We start from the raw sequence: 12,500 nt of genomic DNA, 5'->3' as shown, positions 1-12,500 counted from the left end.
GAATAAAGTGCAGCTGTACGGAACACTGTGATGTGTAGGTTTAACTGTACACTATAAACTAATATCACTTTATTATGATTAAACTTTACTCACCAGTTAGATGTATCCACTTCTGCTCTATCAGTATAATGTAATAAACATGTAGATTACAATAAAACTCATAACATGTTTATATTTAGATTTAACACAGAAAATGAAACGAACGCGGATTGTTTAAAACTCCCTCCTCTGGAAACACAACCGCACTTCCGGGTTACACCGAGCAGGAAAGCGTCACTGCGCATGCGCAATCACACAAACTGATTAAACTATACAGTGAGTTTGTGCTGTATAACTGTCATTTTTAATTTACATTTTAAATGTAAGATAATAAATATAACACATGTAGGAAATTATAAAGACTGCTGTAAATGACAACATGTAAAATTAGTTAATGCGTTAGAATGTAACTGGTGCTAGAGCGCCGTCAGGTGGTGAACAGTGTAATTACACAGAGGCGCGTAAACTGAAATTACACCAAAAACATCATTTACACCCCAGTGACGTCACTGGGGTTCGGTTATTTATGTTGGATATAACGTTTATAAATCTAATCTAAAGTGTCCTGAAGCTTCGTCCTCAATAAGACTGAGAGAAAACACATTAGCAACATGTTCAAAGTTTTAAAGTTTTAAATTGAGATAAAATCTGAGATCTGTTTTTATTTTCTCTCTAAATAACACAGATCAATAATAAATGAGTTTAATTTAAACTCGCAGTGCTGTGTTTCATGCCTCCAAATAGTATTTACGTCATTTAGTCACTTATGTTAGGCGTGTGTAGGTGTGTGTGTGTGTCTTACTCAGGTGATTAAACCAGTCGAACAGGTTTCAGAGAATTTAAGAACTTCCACTTTTCCTTGACACAAACTTCGACTTTATTCACAGTGAGTATTTCTACACATTTATAATATTTATATTTTATTTATTTACATTAAAGCAGTTCTGTTACGTCCTTATTATGATGTGATTTTGCTGTGTGAGATGTTTGTGTGTTTTGTGTTTATGTGCAGATTTCTGAGGCTGTAGGAGGAAATCAGATCATCAGAATGAGTCTCAGGAACAAAAACACGAGGTGAGAGAACAAAACCATAAATAAACATAAATCATCTGATCTGATTCTGTATCAAAACTCATGATGTTAAATTCTATTAATCATAATTACTGATATTATTCATCCTGATGAAACCACTCCACTCAGTTCTAGTCCTTCATAAGTGAGTGAGTCAAAACTCGCACCTTTATCAAAAACTGTCATTAAATAATCCAACAGAATCAGAAGGATTTTAGGTATTTCACCATCTACAGTGCATATAATTATCAAAGGATGATTATATCAGAAATCCAGGTTATCAACGACTCTAGATTGCTTGTCACCTTTGATCTCAGACGGCACTTGATTAAACCTGCATGTTTCTGTGATATCATCACATGGATGCTCTGACACTTTTAAAACTGGATCAGTTGGCGCTTCAGGAGGTTTGAAGATGTGTTTTTGTAATAATAAATGTAATCAGAGAGATAAATGTTGTCGTTTCAGTTTGATGAAGGACGAGAGCTCAGGTTCACCTGAATTCCAGAGTGTGTCTCTAAAGAGCGACTGGTCAATGGAAAATCCACCCAAATTAACCGAACCTGAAATCAGGTAATAAAACAAAAGCACTGTGACACTGAGGAGCTCAGAACAGAGTCGTGTTTAACACACACCAAAGAGCCGAGGGTACGTGGACACATGGCACCATCATGTAACCCACCCACAGCTTTAACAGACTACAATTTAATTTGAAAAGTGTGTCTGTGGGAATTTGTGCTCATTTACTCAGACATTGATGTTGGAAGCAAAGACATTTCTAACAGTCAGTGTTCTAACTCATTCCATGGGTGCTTGGTGGGGTGGGGGTTAGTGTTCTGTGCAGGCCACAAACCCCACACTGTCACTTACATTTCAAAATGTGCTGTACTGTATATTCTGTATATACGTTGATTGATTGATTTTATTTACCTGATGGGTGTGGCTGAAACTACCTATGTCAACAATCAGGAAGGTTGTCCACATACTTTCGACCACGTAGTGTATTTTCACACAGTATTATGCTTCAACCTTTTACATAATAAATAAATAATAAATCTGATTGTTTAGAACATTTAAACTCTGAATGTTGTTGCTTTTGTTGTAGAATCAGACTCAGATCGAACCCTCCTGAACCCGGAGTTTTATCCATGAGGAGTGATGAATCTATGGGATATCCCATAAACTTCAGAGATGCAGATCTGTCCACTGATCTGAGGTCAGTATGTCTGATGTTCCTCAGTAGAACCACGTCTGGTGCTCTCAGAGATGAGCAGAGTGCATTTAGTTCACACCTGGGTTCTGGAACCGGAGCCCAACATGGTCAAAGGGTCTAAAGTAGAGATGGGACGATCGATCGGCTATGAATCGGTATCGGCCGATTTTTAATCAAAATATGCTATCGGCGATATTTCCTAAACGTAGCCGATCCGATCGTGTGATATATAAAGATCACGTTAAGTTAACAGCTCAGTGGATTGATCCAGACTTTGAGCTACGACGCGCCAACCATCACATCACCATTCATCAACCATCGTACAGAAACCACAGTGAAAGCTCTTCATGACCTAAAATAACATCATTAACGTTGTGCATCATACATACGATGTAATTTTGCTGATTGTAATATTTACTTTAAAAAGATAATTCAACCCGGTCACATCTGAGTTGATTCTATCAGCACGTTATATAAACTCCTGGTTCACTTTGGTAAATCGTAAGCGGTTCTTACTTGTGATGTAGATGAGAACAGAAAACGTTACAGAGCCAATCAGAGGCAAAAGTTTATTCATTACCAAATTCGTTAGTTCAGGATCATCTGCTGAACTTTTAGCTCCTTAGATGGAACGAGTCTGACGGTCGGTTACAGATCTGTGGTAATAGCAGTTTAATTAAGCTTTTAAATGAAGCTTTTTAATGTAAGAGAGTCACACAAAATGTTCTGTAGTAGCTGGTGTTTATTGAAAACCACGACATTTAATTAATAACAGTAAACACGGAGAGATAACTGAGAAGAAGAACTTACGCTTCGCGAAAAATGACTCGTGAATCAATGAATCACTTATAGCGATACAGTGAACAAAGCGTCTCTTCTAAAGGCGCACACACACACACACACACGTGCTGCTCCGGTTTATCTTCACTGTGAGGCTCTTTTTAAGTTTATTTATTTTATTTACTGCTAACACCACCCCCCACCCCCCACCCCCCATCGCAATCGGCTATTGGCCGATGTCCCTGAAAGGAGATCGGAATCGGTGCCAAAAACCCCGATCGTCCCATCTCTAGTCTAAAGAGACCGGGAGGAGGGTGGAGGGGTTAATGAGTGTTAATGAAGAGGACGGGGGGCTGAATTAAGGACCACAACACAAGTAAAATCATTGATTGTCTTTTTTTACCACTGCTTTATCCTGGTCAGGGTCACGGTGGGTGCAATTCACAGGGCGAACAGTAGGAAACACCCCAGACAGGTCACCAGTCCATCCAAGAATACAATGCAAGTAAGTGAGGGTTAAACTTGTTCAAGGGCCCTGCATTGGCAACTTAGCAGCAGTGAGGCTTGAACCAGCAACCTTCAGGATACCAGGCCAGAGCCTTAACCGCTGAACCACCAGCGCTCTCACTCATGTCTAATGTTTTTGTTTAAATACCAAATTATTCAGTTACAATCTCACACAACATGAAAGTGAATTTGATTGATTCATTCTTTATTTATTATATTAATGTTTAATAAAAACTAGGGCTGTCGAAGTTAACGCGATAATAACGCATTAACGCGACCTCAATTTAACGCGATTACAAAAAATAGTGCCGTTAACGCAGATTCTAGTTCATTTTGACACTTGACTGGTAGAACAAACATTTTAATGTCGGACTTGCCACCGTTTTTCATTTGCGGTTTGTTAACATAATGTAACCGATCGTCGTAGTGATGTACTTGCTTAATAAAGAAATAAATACACGCTATATTCACAAGTTGTCGGGAGCAGAACACTTTATTACACTTAATTAACTTCTTCTTCTGTACCGAATACCGGAAAGCTGAGTCGAGCACGTTAGTTCATGAACTATGGAAGCCCCAAAGGGTCAAAACACACTCACTTCGTGTAGAAACGTCCATCAAACCATTGTCACGATACAACCACAGAAAAGTCTGTTACAATAACTACGCCTTATCCCACCTAAAGCACCGCTGATCTACAATGTTTGCTGATGGAGAAATTCTAACCTACAATCTGACATTTACTGCCTAGTATGTGAGTGAATAAACTCCCTTACAGTTTTCTCTTGTCCCAGCAGTTTTTAACATCAGTACATTTAGCATAAAATATGTTCACCATTTTAATTGTAACATTTCACTTAAAAATCCTTGTTTTCTATAACATTTACACAGATTTTTTTTTAATGCGATTAATCGCGATTAACTATATGAAATTCTGAGATTAATCGCGATTAAAAAATTTAATCGTTTGACAGCCCTAATAAAAACACATCATGTTGTGCTACTTTTAAAAATTCAGCTGTATTACTGACTACATTTCCCAGAATCCCTCTGTCTGCTTTGTTTATCCATCAACAGATGGTGGAATTATTTCTGTTCCCATAAGGTTTGTTCTTCTATGACAGAAATGTTGTGGATTGATTTTGTCTCTGGTTCAGTGGTTAGTGAGATGAACAAAAACACTTATTTAATCCCAGTTTGCAACACTTACAGCTGCAGGTCGTCTTGGACGTCTCTACGAGCTTTGCGCATCCAAATATATAACGATTTTATTCACATTAAACTTAATATAAAATCTTTTCTTGCTACAGATACCTAACGAGGACCGAAGCTCCACAAAAGACCTACACAAATAATCTGGAGTTGATATTTAAGGTGAGTATGAGCTCAGAAGGTTACAACTCAGCAGTTGAGGAACGTTCCACACTGGTCCAAAAAAATTTTTTATGACTGTATTTCTAACCAGGAACTAGAACACAAGATCATCACTCTGATGAAGCAGGAACTAAAGAGGTTCAAGAAGATACTGAGCCCAGATTACCCAGCATGCTCTGAGAGAGATGTGGAGGATGAGAAGGTTGAGCATGGTATCAATGAGGGGGCGCTAAAGATCACACTGCACGTCCTGAAGAACATGAACCAGAGAGATCTCGCCAACATGCTGCAGAGCAGTAAGAGCTCCAGATCATATCACACTCAGTCATGAAGCAGATCTTCAACCAGATAAGCAGCAGAATTATGACTAGCTAGCAGTGGAGATCTGGGTCATGAAGATAGTTTATCTGGTTAAACGTTACAGAAATGTTGTTGTATCTTCAGTAACGTTGTTGATATCTGTGGATGTTGTTCATACCGTCGGTGATTTTCATGTTTTGTTTTCTGTTGATCAGAGTTGGAGCTGGTCTCTGTACATCAGCAGAACCTCAAATCCAACCTGATCGAGAAATTTCAAAGAGTTCATGAAGGAATCCTGCAGCCGGGAAGATCAGCACTCCTGAATGAGATCTACACGGAGCTCTACATCACAGAAGGCTGGACCGGAGGCATCAATAAAGAACACGAGATCAGACAGATCGAGACCACGTCCAGGAGACCAGCGATGCAGGAGAAACCCATCAAATGCAGCGAGCTCTTTACAGACACGTCCATCAGAACCGTCCTGACTAAAGGAGTCGCTGGAATTGGAAAAACAGTCTCGGTGCAGAAGTTCATTCTGGACTGGGCTGAAGGAAAAGCCAATCAGGACGTTCTCTTCATGGTTCCACTTCCTTTCAGAGAGCTGAACCTGATGAAGGAAAAACATCTCAGTCTGATGAACCTTCTGCATCATTTTTACCCAGAACTAAAAGGATTAGAACTGAAGGAATGTGACAGAAACAAGATCGTGTTTATCTTTGATGGTCTGGATGAGTGTCGACTTCCTCTAAACTTCCAGAACAACGAGATCTTGCGGGATGTAACAGAACCAGCCTCAGTAGATGTTCTACTGACAAACCTCATCAAGAAAAATCTGCTTCCTTCTGCTCACCTCTGGATCACCACTCGACCAGCAGCAGCCAATCAGATTCCTCCTGAGTGTGTAGACCAGGTAACAGAGGTACGAGGGTTTAATGACCCTCAGAAAGAGGAGTACTTCAGAAAACGAATAGGTAACCAGAAACTGGCTAATAAAATAATAAAGCACATAAAAAGCACCAGAAGCCTCCACATCATGTGCCACATTCCAGTCTTCTGCTGGATCTCAGCCTCTGTCCTGGAGAGAATGCTGGGTAAAACAGAGAGTGAGATTCCCAAAACCTTATCTCAGATGTTCACCCACTTTCTGATCTTTCAGATCAAACACAGAGACAAAAAGTACCATGAAAGGTCTGATCTTGATCCTCAGCAGACCCTAGAAACGATCCTGGCACTGGGAAAACTGGCCTTCCAACAGCTGGAGAAAGGAAACCTGATCTTCTATGAGGAAGACCTGAGAGAGTGTGGTATTGATGTTGAAGAAGCGATGGTTTACTCAGGAGTCTGCACCCAGATCTTCAGAGAGGAGTTTGGTCTTCACCTGGGGAAGGTCTTCAGCTTTGTGCACCTGAGTGTTCAGGAGTTTCTGGCTGCTCTGTTTGCACTTCTCACCTTCATCATGAAAAACAAAAATGTTCTTGCAGAGGAGAACTCTGGGATTTTTAATCGTTTAAAAAAGCTACCGCTGTCTGATTTAATGAAGAGTGCAGTGGACAAGGCCTTCCAGAGTGAAAATGGACACTTGGACCTTTTCCTCAGATTCCTTTTGGGTCTGTCACTGGAGACTAATCAGACTCTTATACGAGGTTTACTGCCACAGACTGGCAGCAGCTCTCACAAAAAAGAGGAAACAGTCGAGTACATCAAGAAGAAGATCAGGAAAAGTCCATTTCCAGACAAGACCATCAATCTTTTCCACTGTCTGAATGAGCTGAACAATCAGTCTCTAGTACAGGAAGTCCAGACCTACCTCAACAGAGGAGGAAACTGTTGTCTGAGTAACGTCACGTTGTCTCCTGCTCAGTGGTCGGCTCTGGTCTTTGTGTTGCTGAACTCAGAAGATGAGCTGGACGAATTTGATTTGACTAAATATGACCGATCAGAAGAATGTTTCCAGAAGCTGCTGCCGGTCATCAAAGAGTCCAGAAAAGCAGTGTAGGTATCTTCTTTCAAAGTGTTCTAGGGTGTTTGTAACTGAAATACTGCTTGTATGACGCAGGCCTGAGAGCATGGACACAACCACCAGGGCGAAGCCAAATGGGGCCCAAAGGGACCTTCATGAAAGAAACCTTGTACAGTAAAACAACAAATCTCTATGATCAGAGGCCCAGGGCAACGTCCTTCTGGGGGTCTTAAATTTCTAGAGCCAAACCTGAGAAGCTCACAAACCATAGTGGACATTTTAACTCTGAATGGGATCTTTATTTACATAGGAATATATTTCAGAACAAATAACATGAAAGAGGAACGTTAGAGGCTTTGTAGGGGGTTGGATGAGGCATGTTAAGTGAGGTTGAGTTTTCTGTGATTTTCTCTGGTTAGAAGCTTAGTGCTGAGCCAAAGTCTACTGCTGAGTCTGTGGCACAATAAAAAACCTTAAAGCATCTTTCTACCACCTCTATCTGATGTCCATGTGTTGAATAGCACTAAGGGGCACTTTCCAGGGGGATTAGACCTTTAGTCTGGCCAATCCTGGCTCTGCCATGCAGCCACTGGTGGGTCCATGAATCCCTGCCTGCTCCAAGGATGCCGTAAAATGGCTGACCCTGCAAAACAAGCCGAGATCTGTGGAGGAAGAATGCTACTGTAGCAATGAGATCTTCTCTTATGCCTAAACATATACATTCAACATGAGACTGTTGTTTCTCTTTCAGGTTGTTTGGTTGCAATCTAACTGAGAAAAGTTGTGCAGATTTGTCCTCAGTTCTTGGGTCGAGAACCTCCAGCCTGAAGGAACTGGACCTGAGTAACAATAAGCTTCAGGATTCAGGAGTGAAGCTGCTTTGTGCTGGACTCTGGAACTGCAAACTGGAGATACTCAGGTGAGATGATCAGTTTATTCACATGCACTTCACTCGCAATCACTCAGAATCACTCAGATCATTATCAACAGTTCACAAGTGTATGACACCACCAACAATTTGGCGAGATTGGGTCGTCTCTCCAAACTGAGAGGATGTTGATCTGGGAAACTAACAAGAGGCCAATGGCAACTTTGAAAAACGTACAAGTCTGTATTACAGAGACCTGAACGATTCTACCATGGCAAAAGGTTTTATGGTCAGATGAAACCAAGATTGACGTATTTGGACTGAACTAAACCAAACACAGAAAATCCACCATACCTACCCTGAAGCATGGTGGTACCAACACTGTTCTTCTGTTTTACAGGTTGTGTGGTTGTAATCTGACAGAGGAAAGTTGTAAAGCTCTGGCCTTAGTTCTCAGCTCAAACGGCTCCGTTTTGAAAGAGCTGGACCTGAGTGTGAACAAGCTGCAGGATTCAGGAGTGAAGCTGCTCTCTGCTGTACTGGAGAACCCTCACTGCAAACTGGAGATACTCAGGTGAGATCTTCACTTTCACTCAGATTTGCTTGTGTTCTGGCCTCTATAAGACCTGTTCAAATGGCCTCAAAAGTCCTTCTATGCAGCCTAATCTCTCAGTGAGTCAAGTGGTGACCTTTTAATGCTCTGGAAGCTTGAATCTTATCATAATGATGACTGGAGATGCTGTGCTGGTGTGTTTAGTGTAACCTCCTGAGGCTAAATCTCTGTACTGTGTGCTTTGTCTGGTTCCTGGTTCTAGTCTGAGTTAGTGATTGTATTTTGTTTATAACCGTTTGCCTGCAGGTTGTATCAGTGCAGTGTTACAGGAGAAGGTTGTGTTGCTCTGGCTTCAGCGCTGAGATCAAACCCATCATCACAGCTTAGAGAACTTAACCTGAACTGCAATAAACCAGGAGCTTCAGGATGGAATCTGCTCACTGATCTCCTGAAAGATCCAAACTGTAAATTAAAGACACTACAGTGAGTGACGTATCTTCTCTTTAGAACTTATTTGCATTTATAAGAACCTCAGACAGCAGGCAAGTGGCAAATCAGTGGATTTGTCTGGTCAGGGTTGCAGCAGCTCTGGTTCCACCAAGAAACACTGGGCGCAAGGTAGCAATTCCATGGACAGGGTAGCAATCCATCGTAGGGTTTTGACCACCCCCCTTCCCCAGGTGAAGTCATTCATGTTGCCTGGATGGATGATAGCACAAATGAGATTCGGACCCAAAGCAGTGGTGGTCTAGTGTAATAGACAAGTCAAGTGAAATGTATTATTTACAATAGACGTCGTCTCAAAGTCACTTCACAGCATCCAGGACCGACAGGCCAAGGCCAAGGGTGATAGTAGCGAGGTACAAACCTTGAGAGGAACAAGACTCAGCAGGGACCTCCATCCTCCTTGGGTGGCCTAAAGGACCGCCGCCCCACCCCTGCACCAATGAACATTTAATTAAGTTGGAGGAAGAGACAATGAGTTCTGGATTCAGATTAGTAACCCTAATTCACCGTCGATTTAAATGCTTTGCTGAATGTATTGTTAGTCTGACACGTTCTGTTTTCTTGTTTGTTCTTTCTGTTACAGAACTGAATCATAATTCTGCTGATTTAATCTGATCTAGTCTGATTACACACACTGAATTTATGAATCAGAAATATCTGATGTAATTCTACATGCGCTCACCATGAAAACAACAGTGGAGAAATTATACTAAACAACTTACCCCAGATATTATTTACAACAAAAAAATCTTCATTTTTCTTTTTATTCATAAAATAATTTTGTTTATGATAAAGATTTAAATATATTTGTGATTTTCCTTTATGATATTTGCACATTATAAATCACAGCTGGTTTGGGAACATCTTGGGATTTAACCAGCATGGCTCGGTGGGTAGCACTGTCACCTCACAGCAAGAAGGTCCTGTGTGTGGGTTTCCTCCGGGTGCTCCGGTTTCCTCCCACAGTACAGAGGCGTGTAAGTGAGGTGAACTGGAGACACTAAATAGTTCATGACTGTGTTTGATATTAAACCTGAACTGATGAATCTTGTGTAAGCAGTAACGACCCGTCCTGTCATGATGGAACCAAAGTGTAAAACATCACGTTATAATCATCATAAATAAATAAATCAGATGTAAATATTAAAACTAGTCTCTTAAATATCTGAAGGGTTCCTGAGGTATCTGGTATCAGGAGTTACCAGCAGCTCCTTCAGATTTTCTACACTGTGAGGTGGATCATCCTGGTTTATCTCGTCCACTAGTAAACTATTCACACCTTTCCTCTTAATAATATTTAATAATTTTACCTGATCTGAGAGTTCAATTGATTTTCGGTTGTTAATATACGGATTATTTCATAACAATTTATTAAATCAAACAAACTCAATTTGGCGCGAAACCCGCAAATCTGGCAACTCTTGTGTTTCCACAGGGCGAGTAGGACTGTAATAATCCTCCAGGTCCTAGTGCCCGCCGTCAGTCAGTAATGGTTCTGGCGCCCCCTTCTGGTGATAATTATACGTGTTTAAAATCCGGTTTCATGAAGTTTTTTAATGTTTGTTTTTCCTGAGTTTATTTCTTATTAGTTTTTAACATGCTAACACTAAACTAATGACAATAAATCTGCAGATGAATTTAATGCAGCTTTGCTTATTTATGATTATATGAGACGTTGCTTCTGATCCTGTCATGCTAATGCTACTTATAAATATAAACTTAGCTTCATATACAAAAAGCTTTCATGTGCTGTATTTTAATAAAAGTATTCAATAATCTCTGAATGTAGAATGTAATAATCATATATAAGATGTATTTGAATTCAGTGCAGTATGTATATATAGGCTGCTATATGTTAAATGAGGTTTATGTAAATGTATTTTATTGATGTTATTACACATATTTTCCATCCATTCATCAGTGTTGTTATAAAATTCACTTTATTTTAATTCTACACGACTGTCAGAGTTTTTTTATGTGCCGATTACCTGAAAATAAATGAAGGAATAAAATGTGTGTATGAACTTATAAAACCTGTAACTGTGTGGTAAATTACATGTAAAAGGTTTAAAGTGCAGATAAATAATAATAAATAATAATTATAAATAATATTGTTGGTATTTTGGATTTAATAAACAGAAAAAAAGTGACAAAAGTTCATAAGTAATTGGACATAAAGAGATCCAGACAAAATGAACAGTTAATATTATTTATTAGATAAGTTACATTTTTATACACTATACACTAAAACTTTATAAAGAAATAAAAGAAAAATAAAGATTAATGATTAAACTGTAACATATCACCCCCTCGTACCACACAACCAAAACTATAGAGACACCACGGTAACGAGGTAAAAGCACTTAAACAATGCTGAGATTTATAACTGAACACACACACACACACACACACACACACACACACACACACACACACACACACACACACACACACACACACACACACACACACACACACACACACACACACACACACCACACACACCAGTTAGTTTTTTGTTCAGGAGTTTTACAGAGTGAATCAAACCAAACCTCTGAACGTCAGGAGTGTTTATGGTTTATCAGAACAATAGAAAGTTTATTTCACATGAGGGCCAGTTATTAACAGGAAGTAGTAAACAGGAAGTAGTAAACAGCACACATCTCAACATCACTGAAACGATCTCTAACCTCAGGCCTGATCCATGCTTCATCAGAAGTGCTTCAGAACGCAACCCAACACACACCAGCGCTGCTATCATGGAGAGTTCATGTGTTCATGCTTTATCAGAAGCTCTTATCTGTCCATTACACTCAGGGGCGGGACATAAACAGGAAGTGTTAACATTTTGTAAAACATTCTACACATTTAACATGAATCAGCACAACAACAGGCGTCCTGGGTTCACCTGCCTGCGGACGCCTTCACCACCAACCCACATGTACGTGAACACCCGACCATGAGCTGCTGGACATGAGCTTTTATTTGAGATCATTTTGATTGTGTGCAGTTGTTAGCAGTAGGTGTGGCTGAAACCCCTGAGTAAGGAAGGGTGTCCACATACTTTTGGCCACACACACACTCACACTGATGTTAAAAGTATTAAAATATGAAGTAAAACCAAAATAAATACTCATTATTACTCTACTGTACATTCATCATCAACACATTCACATCCAGCTGTGTGGTGTGTGTGTGTGTGTGTGTGTGTGTTTGTAATAACGTGTGTGTGTGTGTGTGTGTGTGTAAGGCACTAAACAGTAAATATTTTGTTACAGTTTGTTTGTACCATTGATGGAACATTAAATGAATCCACAATCTAAAC

At 40.0% G+C, this 12,500-nt stretch overlaps 3 protein-coding genes across 3 annotated transcripts in view; 1 reads left to right on the top strand and 2 right to left on the bottom strand.

Annotated features, from left to right (window-relative positions):
- Window positions 1-194, bottom strand: part of ppp1r35 (protein phosphatase 1, regulatory subunit 35) — a 4,920-nt gene extending 4,726 nt beyond the window's left edge. The window contains exon 1 of the mRNA XM_063015406.1: window positions 94-194. The gene's annotated coding sequence lies outside the window, so the exon portion shown is untranslated. The remainder of the gene's footprint in view (window positions 1-93) is intronic.
- Window positions 195-5,102: 4,908 nt separating this feature from the next.
- Window positions 5,103-8,693, top strand: LOC134333391 (NLR family CARD domain-containing protein 3-like). Its single transcript, XM_063015360.1, has 4 exons — window positions 5,103-5,280; window positions 5,500-7,279; window positions 7,999-8,166; window positions 8,516-8,693. The coding sequence occupies exons 1-4, from the start codon at window positions 5,103-5,105 to the stop codon at window positions 8,691-8,693; spliced, it is 2,304 nt and encodes a 767-aa protein (XP_062871430.1).
- Window positions 8,694-11,370: 2,677 nt separating this feature from the next.
- Window positions 11,371-12,500, bottom strand: part of zgc:153012 (uncharacterized protein LOC777626 homolog) — a 20,734-nt gene continuing 19,604 nt past the window's right edge. Inside the window, exon 4 of the mRNA XM_063015932.1 lies at window positions 11,371-12,500. This exon is cut by the window's right edge and continues 332 nt beyond it. The gene's annotated coding sequence lies outside the window, so the exon portion shown is untranslated.

The sequence above is a fragment of the Trichomycterus rosablanca genome, chromosome 19 (assembly GCF_030014385.1).
Source record: "Trichomycterus rosablanca isolate fTriRos1 chromosome 19, fTriRos1.hap1, whole genome shotgun sequence".
Classification (NCBI taxonomy): Eukaryota; Metazoa; Chordata; class Actinopteri; order Siluriformes; family Trichomycteridae; genus Trichomycterus; species Trichomycterus rosablanca.
Note: the sequence above shows the minus strand (reverse complement) of the source record. Positions and strands in the feature narration are given on the sequence as shown.